The sequence below is a fragment of the Rhinatrema bivittatum genome, chromosome 2 (genome assembly GCF_901001135.1).
Source record: "Rhinatrema bivittatum chromosome 2, aRhiBiv1.1, whole genome shotgun sequence".
NCBI lineage: Eukaryota > Metazoa > Chordata > Amphibia > Gymnophiona > Rhinatrematidae > Rhinatrema > Rhinatrema bivittatum.
The window spans coordinates 306,687,533-306,700,206 of NC_042616.1; the positions used below are offsets into that span (position 1 = coordinate 306,687,533).

The 12,674-nt window shown below is 46.5% G+C and overlaps 1 protein-coding gene across 2 annotated transcripts in view; it reads right to left on the bottom strand.

Moving 5' to 3' along the window:
- KIF15 (kinesin family member 15) overlaps nucleotides 1–12,674 on the bottom strand; it is a 428,798-nt gene that overhangs the window by 356,460 nt on the left and 59,664 nt on the right. For both annotated transcript variants that reach the window (XM_029589694.1, XM_029589695.1), the window contains exons 4-5: nucleotides 5,337–5,413; nucleotides 3,276–3,313 (exon numbers count right to left, since the gene is read on the bottom strand). In XM_029589694.1, coding sequence (XP_029445554.1) covers nucleotides 3,276–3,313; nucleotides 5,337–5,413 — 115 coding nt within the window. The remainder of the gene's footprint in view (nucleotides 1–3,275; nucleotides 3,314–5,336; nucleotides 5,414–12,674) is intronic.

Sequence of the window (12,674 nt, forward strand, 5' to 3'; positions counted from 1 at the left end):
TCCACACTTTCGCAAGACATTATCGTCTAGACATTCGCGCGCCGTCTCACGGTCAGCTTGGAGACAGGGTCATACGGGCAGGGCTGTCCGCGACCCACCCATGATGGGGAAGCTTTGGTACATCCCACCGTCTGGAATGATCCTGGTACGTACAGGGAAAAGAAAATTATTCCTTACCTGCTAATTTTCGTTCCTGTAGTACCATGGATCATTCCAGACCCCTCCCTGGTTTTGGGGGTTCTTTGTGGGCAATCCCTGGTTTCCTGTCTTCACAATATTTTCACTCTGTATCTCTAGTTATTTCGAGCTGTGTCTGAACACAGTGCTGTTTGCAAGTTCTCAGTTACAGTTTTTTTGAGTACAAGTTACTTGCTGTCACTTACAGCTATTTTTTTCTCTATATTTTTTAGATTAATTGATCCCTCTGGTTCTGTCTCTTCTCGTCTTGGCTTTGCTAGTCCAGTTACTGAGGATTGAGGCAAGGGAGGCGTGGCTATATAGGTCCTCCCCTGGGAATTTTTGGTTCTAACTCCATCTGCTGGACAGGGAACATAACCCACCGTCTGGAAAGATCCATGGTACTACAGGAACGAAAATTAGCAGGTAAGGAATAATTTTCTTATGGTAAATGGAACTTACTCTGAAGACAGAGTTGTGTTAAGCGGAGTGCCGCAAGGATCAGTGTTGGGACCGGTCCTGTTCAATATTTTTGTGAGCGACATTGCGGATGGGATAGAAGGTAAGGTTTGTCTTTTTGCGGATCATACTAAGATTTGCAACAGAGTGGACACGCCGGAAGGAGTGGAGAGAATGAGACGGGATTTAAGGAAGCTGGAAGAGTGGTCAAAGATATGGCAGCTGAGATTCAAGGCCAAGAAGTGCAGTCTTATGCATATGGGGTGTGGAAATCCGAAAGAACTGTATTCGATGGGGGGTGAAGGGCTGATGTGCATGGAGCAGGAGAGAGACCTTGGGGTGATTGTGTCTAACGATCTAAAGTCGGCAAAACAATGTGACAAGGCGATAGCTAAAGCCAGAAGAATATCTAGTAAAAGAAAGGGCGTAATGATCCCCTTGTACAGGGCCTTGGTGAGGCCTCACCTGGAGTACTGTGTTCAGTTCTGGAAACCGCATCTCCAAAGGGACAGAGACAGGATGGGAATGAGGGGCCTGAGCTCCTCTTTTCTGAAGAGTCTGACCACCTTCAGATCATCTCCTTCTATAGTACCCAGCTGTTGATGTTCATCCACCCCCCTCGGGGGTTGGGATGGTATGTTCTGATCCTCACCCGGATCAGAAGTGTCTGAAGAAGTTACTGGATCACCACAAGGGGCCACGGATCTCAAGGAACGCTTTCCATTAGGCGCCCCAACACTCTCCTCCGTCCTGGACCGCTTCCTAGCCTTAGCTGGCTGCTCCGCGAAAGCCAATTTGCCTGCAGACTTTCTTGTTGGCCTTTCTGGCCAACAAAATCTGATGAAAAGGAAGAGAAGAGCTGTCTGTATCAACATCGGGGTCAGCACCTTGAACATCAGGAAGCCCTGCCCAGTCCTGAAATACTGGAGTTTTGTCTGCTGGGGCCACATGCTGTGGAGATATCGAGGGCAGGAGAATCTCCTCCCCCACTATTCGCGGCACTGAAGTGATGGGCCCCAAAATGGTGCCAGTTCCCGCACTCTGCGGGAACGGAAAAGGAAAAGGAGGTGGCAGGTCTCCGAATGCCTGCAATGTTGAGGTAACACAAAGCGCACACACCCCTCCCCCCCCCCCCGGTGGCTGCTCCTTCACCCCCGGGGAGACAGGACGAGCAGAAACTGTCCCCAAACAGGCGTGCGCGCTAAGCCGTACGTGTGGCAGACGGACCATCGCGGCATAGTGCCTGCAGCCGAAAAACAAAATTAAAAAAAAAAAAGAGTTCAAAACACCACGAACAAAAAAAACCCAAAAAACCCCGACAGCCCAGCAGCGAGGGAGGATAGAAAGAGCCCCCCACACAGTTCAGTGAACACTTAACTTTTAAATTTATTTTTTTTTTACTTGCCCGGCCTCCTGTGGGTTTTGATTCCTCTGGGGTGAGTGACCCAGGCTCCCCGGTATCACCCCAGGGTCTGTTGGCCAGTGGCTAATAGGGCCCCTCGACCCCTAGCTGCAGCTGCCCCAAGCACCAGGGGGGATGGTCCCCTCAGGACCTGGCAACCCCCTGGGAGGCTGAAGGTTCATTCCTTCTTACCAATTCCCTTTTCCTCTTTGTCCTTTGGTTTTTTGTTTTGTTTTTTAAATTTGCTAATTATCTAACTAAGGCCTTTTCCTTTCCAACTAAGCACACCATACAGACTGAGTTTTGCACCTCCACCATCTGCTGGAGACAGAGAAATACTGACTGACTGTGGGTGGCACACTTCAGGGTATAAGGCAGAGTCTGTAAAAACTTATCTGTTTCCATCTGCTGGAGGGGAGGCAAAACCCAGGAGTCTGGACTGATCCTGGTATGTTCAGGGAATAGCGATTTAGAATCAGAACTGAATTGGGTAGGAATCAACACCACATCATGCTGCTGAGACACTTAAAAATGTAAGATTAAATATATATTTGAAAAAGTATTGCACAATTAAGAATTTACAATTTAATTTTCTTTTTAAACAAGAGGCACCATTTTCCTCTCTTCTAGCCTACCCACACACTTCATCTCAGGAGTGCTACCTCAGACAATGCTGCCTTCTGATGCCTACTCAGGCCACTGCAGATGTAGGGCAGTTAAGGGTTCCATCATGACACAGAGAAAGGCTACAAGTGCAGGCAGAGGGGGAGATAGAACTTTGGGTATCTGCTGGCTCACTTAAAAAAAAAAAAAAAAAAAAGTGGCAATGTTGTCCAGTTTGCAACTCAGGACTGCCACCATGCCACTAATGCTCTGCCTTCTGCCAGCATGTTTGTTCAGTAATGGACTCCTGCACTTACCCACTGTCATGGGTTTTCTCTTCTACTCCCTCCTCAGCACTCCAAGTACTCATCCTGGGCCTCTATACAAAATCCAGAGGATGGGGGCTGCTGCCGCCAGACCACTTCCAGGATGGTAGACTAACAATACCAGAAAGGCTCCATTATTAGTTCCTGACCCATGGTCTCCTCCATCCCTGAAATCATCTCCTAAAGAGTTATAACCTTCCAAAAATAGCATGTCTGGCCCATAGCCACCCATAGTATAGAAAGCTACAGCAGCAGAAGACAGATCATAATTGTATAAAAAGGAAACAAAAATGGTTTCATTCACTTACCCAACATTGTGAATGTCTTCCCTGAGCCAGTCTGGCCACTAAAGGTGGAAGAACAGAAGAGATACATGTAAGCAGAATTACTCCATTACAATGCTGGCGCCAAGTACTTGCTACCATCTGCCCCAACATCAAGGACCAGAACAGCAATTATCTAGGCAAACTACCTACAAAGCTTAGAATGTGCAAACTTCCTGGCCCTGCAGAGTTCTCTTTCAGGACAGACTTCACTCATTGCTTGTTAAAAACTCCTCACACACTACTGCCCATTAGAAGACAAAGCTCAGGATGCATCTTTTTCTTCAGTTTGTGCTAGAATTACTTGATGAGGAAACAAGCTCTCCGAAAAAAACAAACAAAAAAAAAATGATCACAGAGTTTTTTTTTAACCTATCAAAGGCAGGGGTGCTAATGAGAACAAAGCTCTGCCTAACATGACACTACAAAGAAAGCTAGCTCTGATTTGTACATCCCCCCCATCCATGGGATTAAATATTTCTGCCCACCGCTCTCAAGTGAAGGACCTTTTGCCCTTGAAACAGTGAATTTGTTTCTCACCTGGTTGACATGGACTAGCTGGCTAGTAGAGTGCCCCCTCCCCCTCCCAATTCTCAACCCAGCCACCCCCTGTTTTAATTACAAAAATACAAAGGAACTGTGCTTCATGCACCCAGAGCAGAGGGGGGGGAAAAATTCTGATCCAAGTGTATATATTGTAGCAGTTGGGATAAATCCTGCCCCTTTCAGTGAACTGATGCGTGCAGCAGCCTCTGTTGCTGCACAGCCAACATTTTTTTTTTTTCACACACACACAGAGCTGGAACTGGATTCATATGCTGCTCAGCTGAGGCCAATGTTTAGTCCTGTCAGTCCAATCTGCAGTTCATCACCACAGTGGTGAAGAGCTGAAGAGTGCTGGCATCTGGTCTTCCACCCAAAAGCAGCAATAGTGTTCAGTGCTACCAAAACATTTTGGCCCAATGGTTTAGAGTAGTACAGAACGTCCTACTTGTGGCTGCAAATAACTGGATAGGAACCCAGCTCTGCTTCCTCCTATGACGACTGCTACTGTGCCTACCAGCAAAAATACTGCAAGAGGCTGCTTCCAGTCCACAGACTGCTGGCTGAGAAACACTGCTCTAGATTTCCCAGAAGTAGACATGGCTTCCCATTGCACACTGTACCAAATGCCAGTATTATATTTTTGAATGAAGTAAACATGCATAATATTCCCATACAAACAGGGCCTTCCCTTTCACTATTTGTCAACCGTGGTGAACCGTAAGCAATAAGATTTAAAAAATGCTATAGACCAGGTATGCTAATAGGAAGCTGCAAAGTCTCCTGAGCTTTGGAAAATCCTACAATAGATTTATGGACCCTGGGGTGAAAGGGGGAACAAAACTAAAAGGCAAACAAATGGCAATTCCACTTTAATATGCCTTGTACTTTATATACGTTAACATTTGCATTTTCGTAATTTTTGCATGTAGGTTTTATTTATGCATTATAATCCACTTAGCTCGACTGGCTCGCTATAAGCAGGCTATAAATATTTTTTAAATAAATATACAAAGACAATGGTAACAAAGCACTGGAATATCCACATCGAGAGGCAGTTCAGCAAAAAACAGCAGTGTTATGACTGTGCTTCCAGAAATTGCACTGGGGTAACCCATAGAATGGCAGTTACAATCCTAGACAGTAGCTTTACAAGTGCATTGGGGTGTAGGCATAGGTATTAATTTTGTGAGAAAAAAAAAAAGCTGAAGATGGCAAGGCTGGAAATAGTCTCCACCTCTTCTACTAATAGACCATCACCTTGGTCCATTCTGGGCATGCTCAGGAAAGCAGTGAGAAGTGTTCAGGCTAGAGGGGGTAGAGGGAGTTGGTGTTGAGTTGTATAAGGGGTTTTATGTGCACATATACCGTATATCTAAAATTTGGAAGAATCTTTACTGGGCAGACTGAAGGGACCATTTTAATCTTTATCTACCATTTCCTATGTTACATAATCCCCTATTAGGTCCTGTAGGTTTTAGACTAAAGCTGAATTGAACTTACTATGCAAAGATGGTACCATTGTAACCATTCATGCACGATTCCACAATATTTTTGGCCACACATGAAAACACAGATTCCTAAAAAAAGAGAAAAAGAAAGAAAGCAGCTCATGTAATGATTTGCCAAAAGCTACCTACAGGATTCAAACTTTCAGATTTCAAGTTTTCAGAGCCTATATTCTTCTCCAGATAATCCACTTACACTCCTCCAGATGTCATCCTCTTCCTCCTCTCGTACATGCCCCAGCTACTCTAACCTCCCCAGCCCATCCTCTCGCCTCCAAGCCCTTTTTATAACCAACAGATCCTGTTGCTCCATCTTTCATCCCCTCACACACCTGTCACCTCCTCCCCCTCCCAGCTGATCCTTCTCACCCCACAACTCCTCTTACATCCCCCAGTCAATCTTCTATCATTCCCCCCTTACACTCTCCACTTAATTCCCATTACTAACCAGGATGCTCCTATTTCAGACAGTGATGTTTGACCCAGCCCCCTGCTGCATTACCAAGCAAGAGGGCCCTCTGCTGGGCATTACCATGCCCACGACTTTGCTGCACTACCAACTGTGTAGGCACAACATGAAGAGAGGCCATGTGGCCGTTATTTGTCTATCCCCAGCCCCAAAGGCCAGTGTAAAACCCATAAAATTGCACACCAGCTCGGGTACCCCGCTACAGGCATGAGGCAGTATAATACTTGCCTGCTGCCCTCCCCACACCTCTAATCCAACTATCAATGAATCCACCAATGAATACACAGAACACCTTCCAAGGCCAATTTCCCTGGATATAACTGCATCTTTTGCCTCTGCTACATAGCACATAATTAAATCTTCCATTACAGGACCCATAGTCCATCCATGACCAACCAAGAAGTTACAGATTTGTGGTAAATAATAAAGTTTATTTAATTTAGGTAAATTGACCTCAGAATATTCTTTAAGTAACTATGAAATAGATCTAAAGGTGTTATTAGATGATTTTTTGGGAAATTCAATAGTCTAAGATTAGACTTCATCTGATTTTCCAATATCTCAATCCTACTTTCATGTTCTTCTTCTGATTTAATTAAATTTAAACTGGACTTTTTGAACTTCTCCCAATTGTATATCCATTATATTAACATTTTTTTTCCAAGGAATCTACTTTTTCTTGTATTTCGTTATTCTGTTTCAGAGCTTCCTGGACTATTAGCTAATTTATTGATTGATTTTTGCATTTTAATCATAGATCCTAATTCATCTATTGAACATTTTTTTGGAACAATAATAGAGACACTCTCATTACTACCCACACATAATTGAACATCACTTGCTCTTAACTGTTGCAATGTCCCTCCAGTTCTCTGCATTCTGGGAAAAAGAATCTTGTAGGGAAACATTCAGATCCACTTCCGCTTCTGCAGATGGAGGGACCAGTTTCTCTGGGGCACCCGGGGTCAATGATGTTTCAAATGCCTCGTTGTCCAACTCCTGCTCCTGTGTTTGGCTACTAGCGGCCCTTCCAGGTGTATAAGTGGGGTTAGTATGAAAGCAGTCTGTGATAGTAGGCTGAAGCAAATTACCAGGCATAGTTGTCATTGACAACTCCCTCATCTTTGCTTTCCTCTTGGTATGAGGCATAGCAAATATGAGGGATTTATTTAACACGGTAAATCACAGAAAGATCTTACACAAAATTTGCTTTCAATATTTAGCAGCAAGTTACTCACAGTTCGCTACCCTGAGTTCTCAATCCAACCGCTTTTGAAGGTTATAATCTCTGGCTCCAAACCGCTCCAATCTGGGCTAAGCCGGGCAAAGCTGCGCACGGCTTAAGCGTCACGCCGGCTTGTTTTTATTAGCCTACCCGGCTCCTCCTCCACGTCGCGGCGTCCTCAGCACTGCCCAGGGATTGGAGGCAAATTTGGAGGCAAATTGAAAACGGGCTCTCGCAGCAAAGAACCCAGTTCAAGAAAGCAATGCGGCCGGATAGTCTCTTCTCCTGTGCCTCTATCAGCCGATGGCACAGACTGAACTGCCGGCCCCTGCAGTGTCGATGGCTCAATGTGGCTCCATGGTCCCTCAATGTCGATGCCTCCAATGCAGATGGCTCGTACTTTGACCCAAAGAGGTGCTCCATGTTATCACGTCAAAGCAGACATTTTTTCCAGAGTATTTGGGCACAACCTGGACAATGCCAGACATCATACGATGCCCCCAGGCAGAGTATACATTTATCATTGGGGGCTCCATGATGGACATGGTCCTCAGGCTCCGGCGACATTGCTTGAAACTGGAGGCAGCCATGACAGGACGAAAAAAAGGGAAGCTAAATCAAACTCTATGGCGATGGCAGTCGACTGGCAGGCACCAATTGCACTGCTGCCCAGGCAACTGGCACAAAAAAGGGATCATACCAGAAATGTTGAAAATCTTAACTAGGACACTAAAGGGAGAACTGAGAGGGAACCAGCATCAATCACTAGCATCAATCACTGGTGTCCAGTAACACAAGAAGCACAAAAACCGCAAGGAAAAGTTTTACAAAAATAGGCCAAAAAATAAGCCAAACACGAGGCAGACCACAATGTTTCAGCTCCACGGAAAAGAAGAGACTGAAGAGGGACCCCACAAGGATGCATGGTATAGGGCATGCTCAATGTGGCCAAGGCAAAGCTCTTGAAACTTTGACATGTTTTCCGTGTTGGGCTCCATCTGTCATCATCCATTTATGAGGACTACAATCCTGCTTGTCCTTGAAGAAAATGCAAACACATGGATAATTACTTTTGGCACAGAATTGCCCAGTAGTAGTGTTTTGGGTTACCTATGCAATGAACAGGATCTTTTTTAAAGCAGATAGATCTCCTGCTCAGATACAGGACAGAGAAGATTAACTTATTATCCTGAATGGATGAAAGCATCAGATAGACATTACAGCCACTACAAGATGCAAGCCATGCAAAAAATTACTGTGAGATGACAAATATCAAGAAACTTTCTGGTAGAATAAGACAATACTGCAATAGGATGTAACCACTATTCATGAGATAGCATTGCTAATTTCTACATTAAAAAAAATAAAAAGGGCCTCATCCAAGATGGCCACCACAAGGTGAACACGGAATCGAGCTAGCTCCGTGTTTGGATTTTTTCTTACCTTGCAAAAAAGATTTCCCCCGAGACAATTTTCTTTGTTCCAATGCCGCACACTAAACGCAAGGCTAGGATAAGAGAGGTTGCTGCCTCGACGCCAGAACCATTACTACGACAAATGCGAATCAAAGATTCGCTTCCTGGTTTGCAGTTTGAGCCGGTGAGGGGAGCCGCTGGCGTGGATGGCGTGGAGCGGACACCACACGCCTTGGCCGAGGAGATTTCTCTGAGTCCCGGCGAGCCTGCAACCCCCTCTCTCTCCTGCAAACCCCCATTACAAGGGGGGTTTTGGGTCAACAGCAGGGAACCCCTCCGCACCAACTCACCGGAATAACAGATCCCCAGAGAAGCGGTGCAGATTCTATGCCGGCTTCGGTGAGCCCGGGAAGTACGGGCTCCAGGGGAAGTCAGCTTGGAGCAGAGTATATGGAGCGAGTGGAGGAGGGCCCTCTGAACCAAGGAGGTGAAGAAGAAAGGATCTGCGTAATGTTGAAACATCCATTGAGTGTTCCAGATAAGGTAACCTCCGAAGAAATATGGAAAGCTCTAACAGTAATGAATAAAGCTATAGTAGATCTGACAAATGCAGTAAAATTGAGTTTAGAGGAATCTAACGGTTTGGAAAAAAGAGTCCAGATAATGGAAACTAAAGTTGTGAATCTGGATGAAGAGATTAAAAATATGAAAGAAGTCCAGGTTAATTTTATAAAATCTGATTCATTTGTGAATGGAAAATTGGATTTCTTAGAAAACCAGATGCGGACAAATAATTTGAGGATTCTCAACTTTCCGAAAACAAAATGGATGCCTTTAAAGGACTTAATTAAGAGTTATTTTACAAATACCTTGACATATTCGGAGGAAAAATTACCTATATTGACGAGGGTTTATTATACCCCAGGAAAGAAAGGAACAGATAGAGCATTTCAGGAGCAAGATTCGATGGTCAAAGATAATTCCCCTGATAATTTGACTGACTATTGAAAAATCATTTGAAGCTAAGATTGAGGAGCGTGCAACTGTTTTTCTGTCTTTTCAACAAATATCTGACAGAGACGAAGTACTGAGAAGATCCTTCAAAAATCATTCTGCATTATTTTACGGTTTTCAAGTAAGAGTGTTCCCAGATATCACAAAAAGAACCCAAGAGAAAAGAAAAGCTTTTCTGAATTTGAGAAGTGAAGCTGTATCTAGGGGGGCTAAGTTCAATTTGAAATATCCATGTCGATGTATATTGATTTATAATAATAATAGGTATATATTTACTGAATTAGATCAATTACACACATACCTGGACTCTCACTCCGATTAGGAACAGAGGGGTAGGCAATTTAAAGTAGATATCTGCAAATAGCCTTGTGATGTTACCTTATAAGATTGTGTATAATTTTTTCTTAATACCGCTTTAAATATCTTGGATCTCCCTATTTGCTTATAAATTTGGGAAACAATTTATGTCTAGAAATATATCTAGAATGGTTAGTTGGAAATTTTCCTAAAAAACTTTATTTTTTTTCCTTTTTTTCTTATGTAAATGTTTCAATTGTAAATTTATTTATTTATTTATTTAAAGCTTTTCTATACCGACTTTCATGATACAGATCAAATCAAATCGGTTTACAGGGAACAGAAGCATTATAACGTTAACCATAACCAGAAGGAGCGGAAAGTTACAATAAAACAGGGGGATGTAACTGGGAGGTGATAAGCAGAGGGGGAAAGAAAAACTCAATAACTAATTACAACTAAAGAGATGGCAGGTACTAGAGCCTACATCTGATCTGTGGCAAGGCAAGATGCTGGCCTAGATTAGGGGAAAGCTTGTCTGAATAAAGGAAAATTAGTTTCTTACCTGATAATTTTCGTTCCTGTAGTACCAAGGATCAGTCCAGGACACCTGGGTTGTGACTCCGCACCAGTAGATGGAGACAGACTAAAACTTGTGGGCGGAGCATATATGCCCCTGTGCCAGTCACAGCCCCTCAGTCATACGTAATGTCAAAGTAGAACACAACCAGAGAACTAAACTAGCTAGAAACCGCTAATAGAACGGGGAAAACACCCCTCCTGGAAACAGACTCTCCAACCAAGAGAGTTAAACAAGCGGAACAGAAGAATTCAAAACAAAGAGCGGACTCTCCATTACTTCAGCGCAGCACTGCGGGCGGGATCCTGGACTGATCCTTGGTACTACAGGAACGAAAATTATCAGGTAAGAAACTAATTTTCCTTTCCCTGTACGTACCAGGATCAGTCCAGGACACCTGGGATGTACCAGAGCTAAATTACCGAGGGTGGGAAGCAGAGAGTCCCGCTCGGAGTACCCTCTCTCCAACTCCTCCGGGATCGGTAGCCCGGACATCCCCCGAACTGCCTGATACAGGTATACAACGACTTCCAGGTAGCCGCCCTGCAAATCTCTTGAGGCAATACCGGAGAAGCCTCCCCTCAAGGTGCCGCCTGCGCCTCCGGCCCACGGGAAGCGGTTTTCCCCGCACCCAGTACGCCGAAGCAATGGCCTCCTTAAGCCACCGCTGAAGCAATGGCCTCCTTAAGCCACCGGGCGATCGTTGTGCGAGACGCTGCGGCCCCTTACTTAGGACCAGAGAACAGGACAAACAGATGATCTGTGACCCGAAACGGATTACTGACCTCCAAATATCGGAGGAGGGACCTCCGCACGTCAAGCGTCCGCAATTCTCTCGCTTCTGGAACAGAGAACTCCCCGGCCGCCAAAGCGGGCAGGTCCACCGATTGAATCATACGACAAGACGACACCACTTTCGGTAGGAAGGAAGGAACTGTGCGCAAAGAAACTCCGGAATCGGAAATACGCAAAAAGGGGTTCACTACAGGACCGGGCCTGCAACTCGGAAACCCGCCGCGCCGAGGCAATCGCTACCAAGAACGCCGTCTGAAGAGTGAGATCCTTAAGAGTCGCGCGTTTCAAAACTCAATATGCGCCGTGCATAGGGAGGAGAGAACCCAGATGAGGTTCCAAGCCGGACAAGAACCCAGTTGAGGTCCCAAGCCGGACAAGGAAGACGCAAGGGAGGACGAAGGCGTTTGGCACCCCGGAGGAAGCGAGCAAAAGTCCGGGTGGAGCGCTAGGGACGCACCACGGACCGTACCCCGCAAACAACCGAGCGCTGCCACTTGCACCCTGCAAACAACCGAGCGCTGCCACTTGAACCCGAAGGAACTGCACGCCAGGCCCTTTGGCCAGACCAGCCTGGAGGAACGCCAGAATGTCGGAGACGGAAGCCGAAGCGGGGACCACCCCACGCTGCACGCACCAGTCCTCAAAGACCACCCAGACACGGACATATGCCAGACGGGGCCCTGATGGAGCAGGCCCGCCATACCGTGAAACCGAAGGGGCGCCGCTACCGCCAGCTGGACGAGGTCTGCAAACCACGGCCGGCGCGGCCACTCCGGTGCCACCAAGACTACCTCGGCCGGGTGCAATTCTATGCGCCGTAGAATCATGCCGATCATCGGCCACGGGGGAAACACGTAGAGCAGCACATCCGTCGGCCAGGGAGGCACCAACTCATCGACGCCTTCTGCCCCCCGTTCTCGACATCGATTGTAAAATCGCGGGGCCTTCGCGTTGTGCCACGTGGCCATCAGATCTATGTGGGGCACCCCCCACGTTTTGCAAAAGAGCAGAAAGCTTCGTCCCCCAACTCCCACACTCCGGGATCCAGACGATGACGGCTGAGAAAATCCGCCTGCACGTTGTCGACTGCCGCAATGTGAGTTGCTGCTATGTTGCTGAGATGTAGCTCCGACCAGGCCATCAAGCGCTGAGCCTCCTCCACCACCTGGGGGCTCCTTGGTCCGCCCTGGCGTTTGACGTATGCCACTGTGGTCGCATTGTCCGACAACACTCGAACTGCCTTCCCCCGCAGCAATGGCAGAAAGGCTTGCAGGGCCAGACGGACCGCTCTGGTCTCTAGGCGCGCTCTGGGCTCTAGGCGATTGATAGACCACTGGGCTTGCGACACGGACCATAGGCCTTGGACCGAGCTCCCCAGGCAGAGCAGGCTGGACCTCGCGTGTCCCTTGAGTGGAAGCGGTAGATGGAACTCCTCAGAGACCGGCTTCCAGCGGGATAGTAAGGATGACTGTAATGGACGCAGATGAGCGAATGCCCAGGGAACCAGTGCCAGCGTTGAAGCCATAGACCCTAGGACT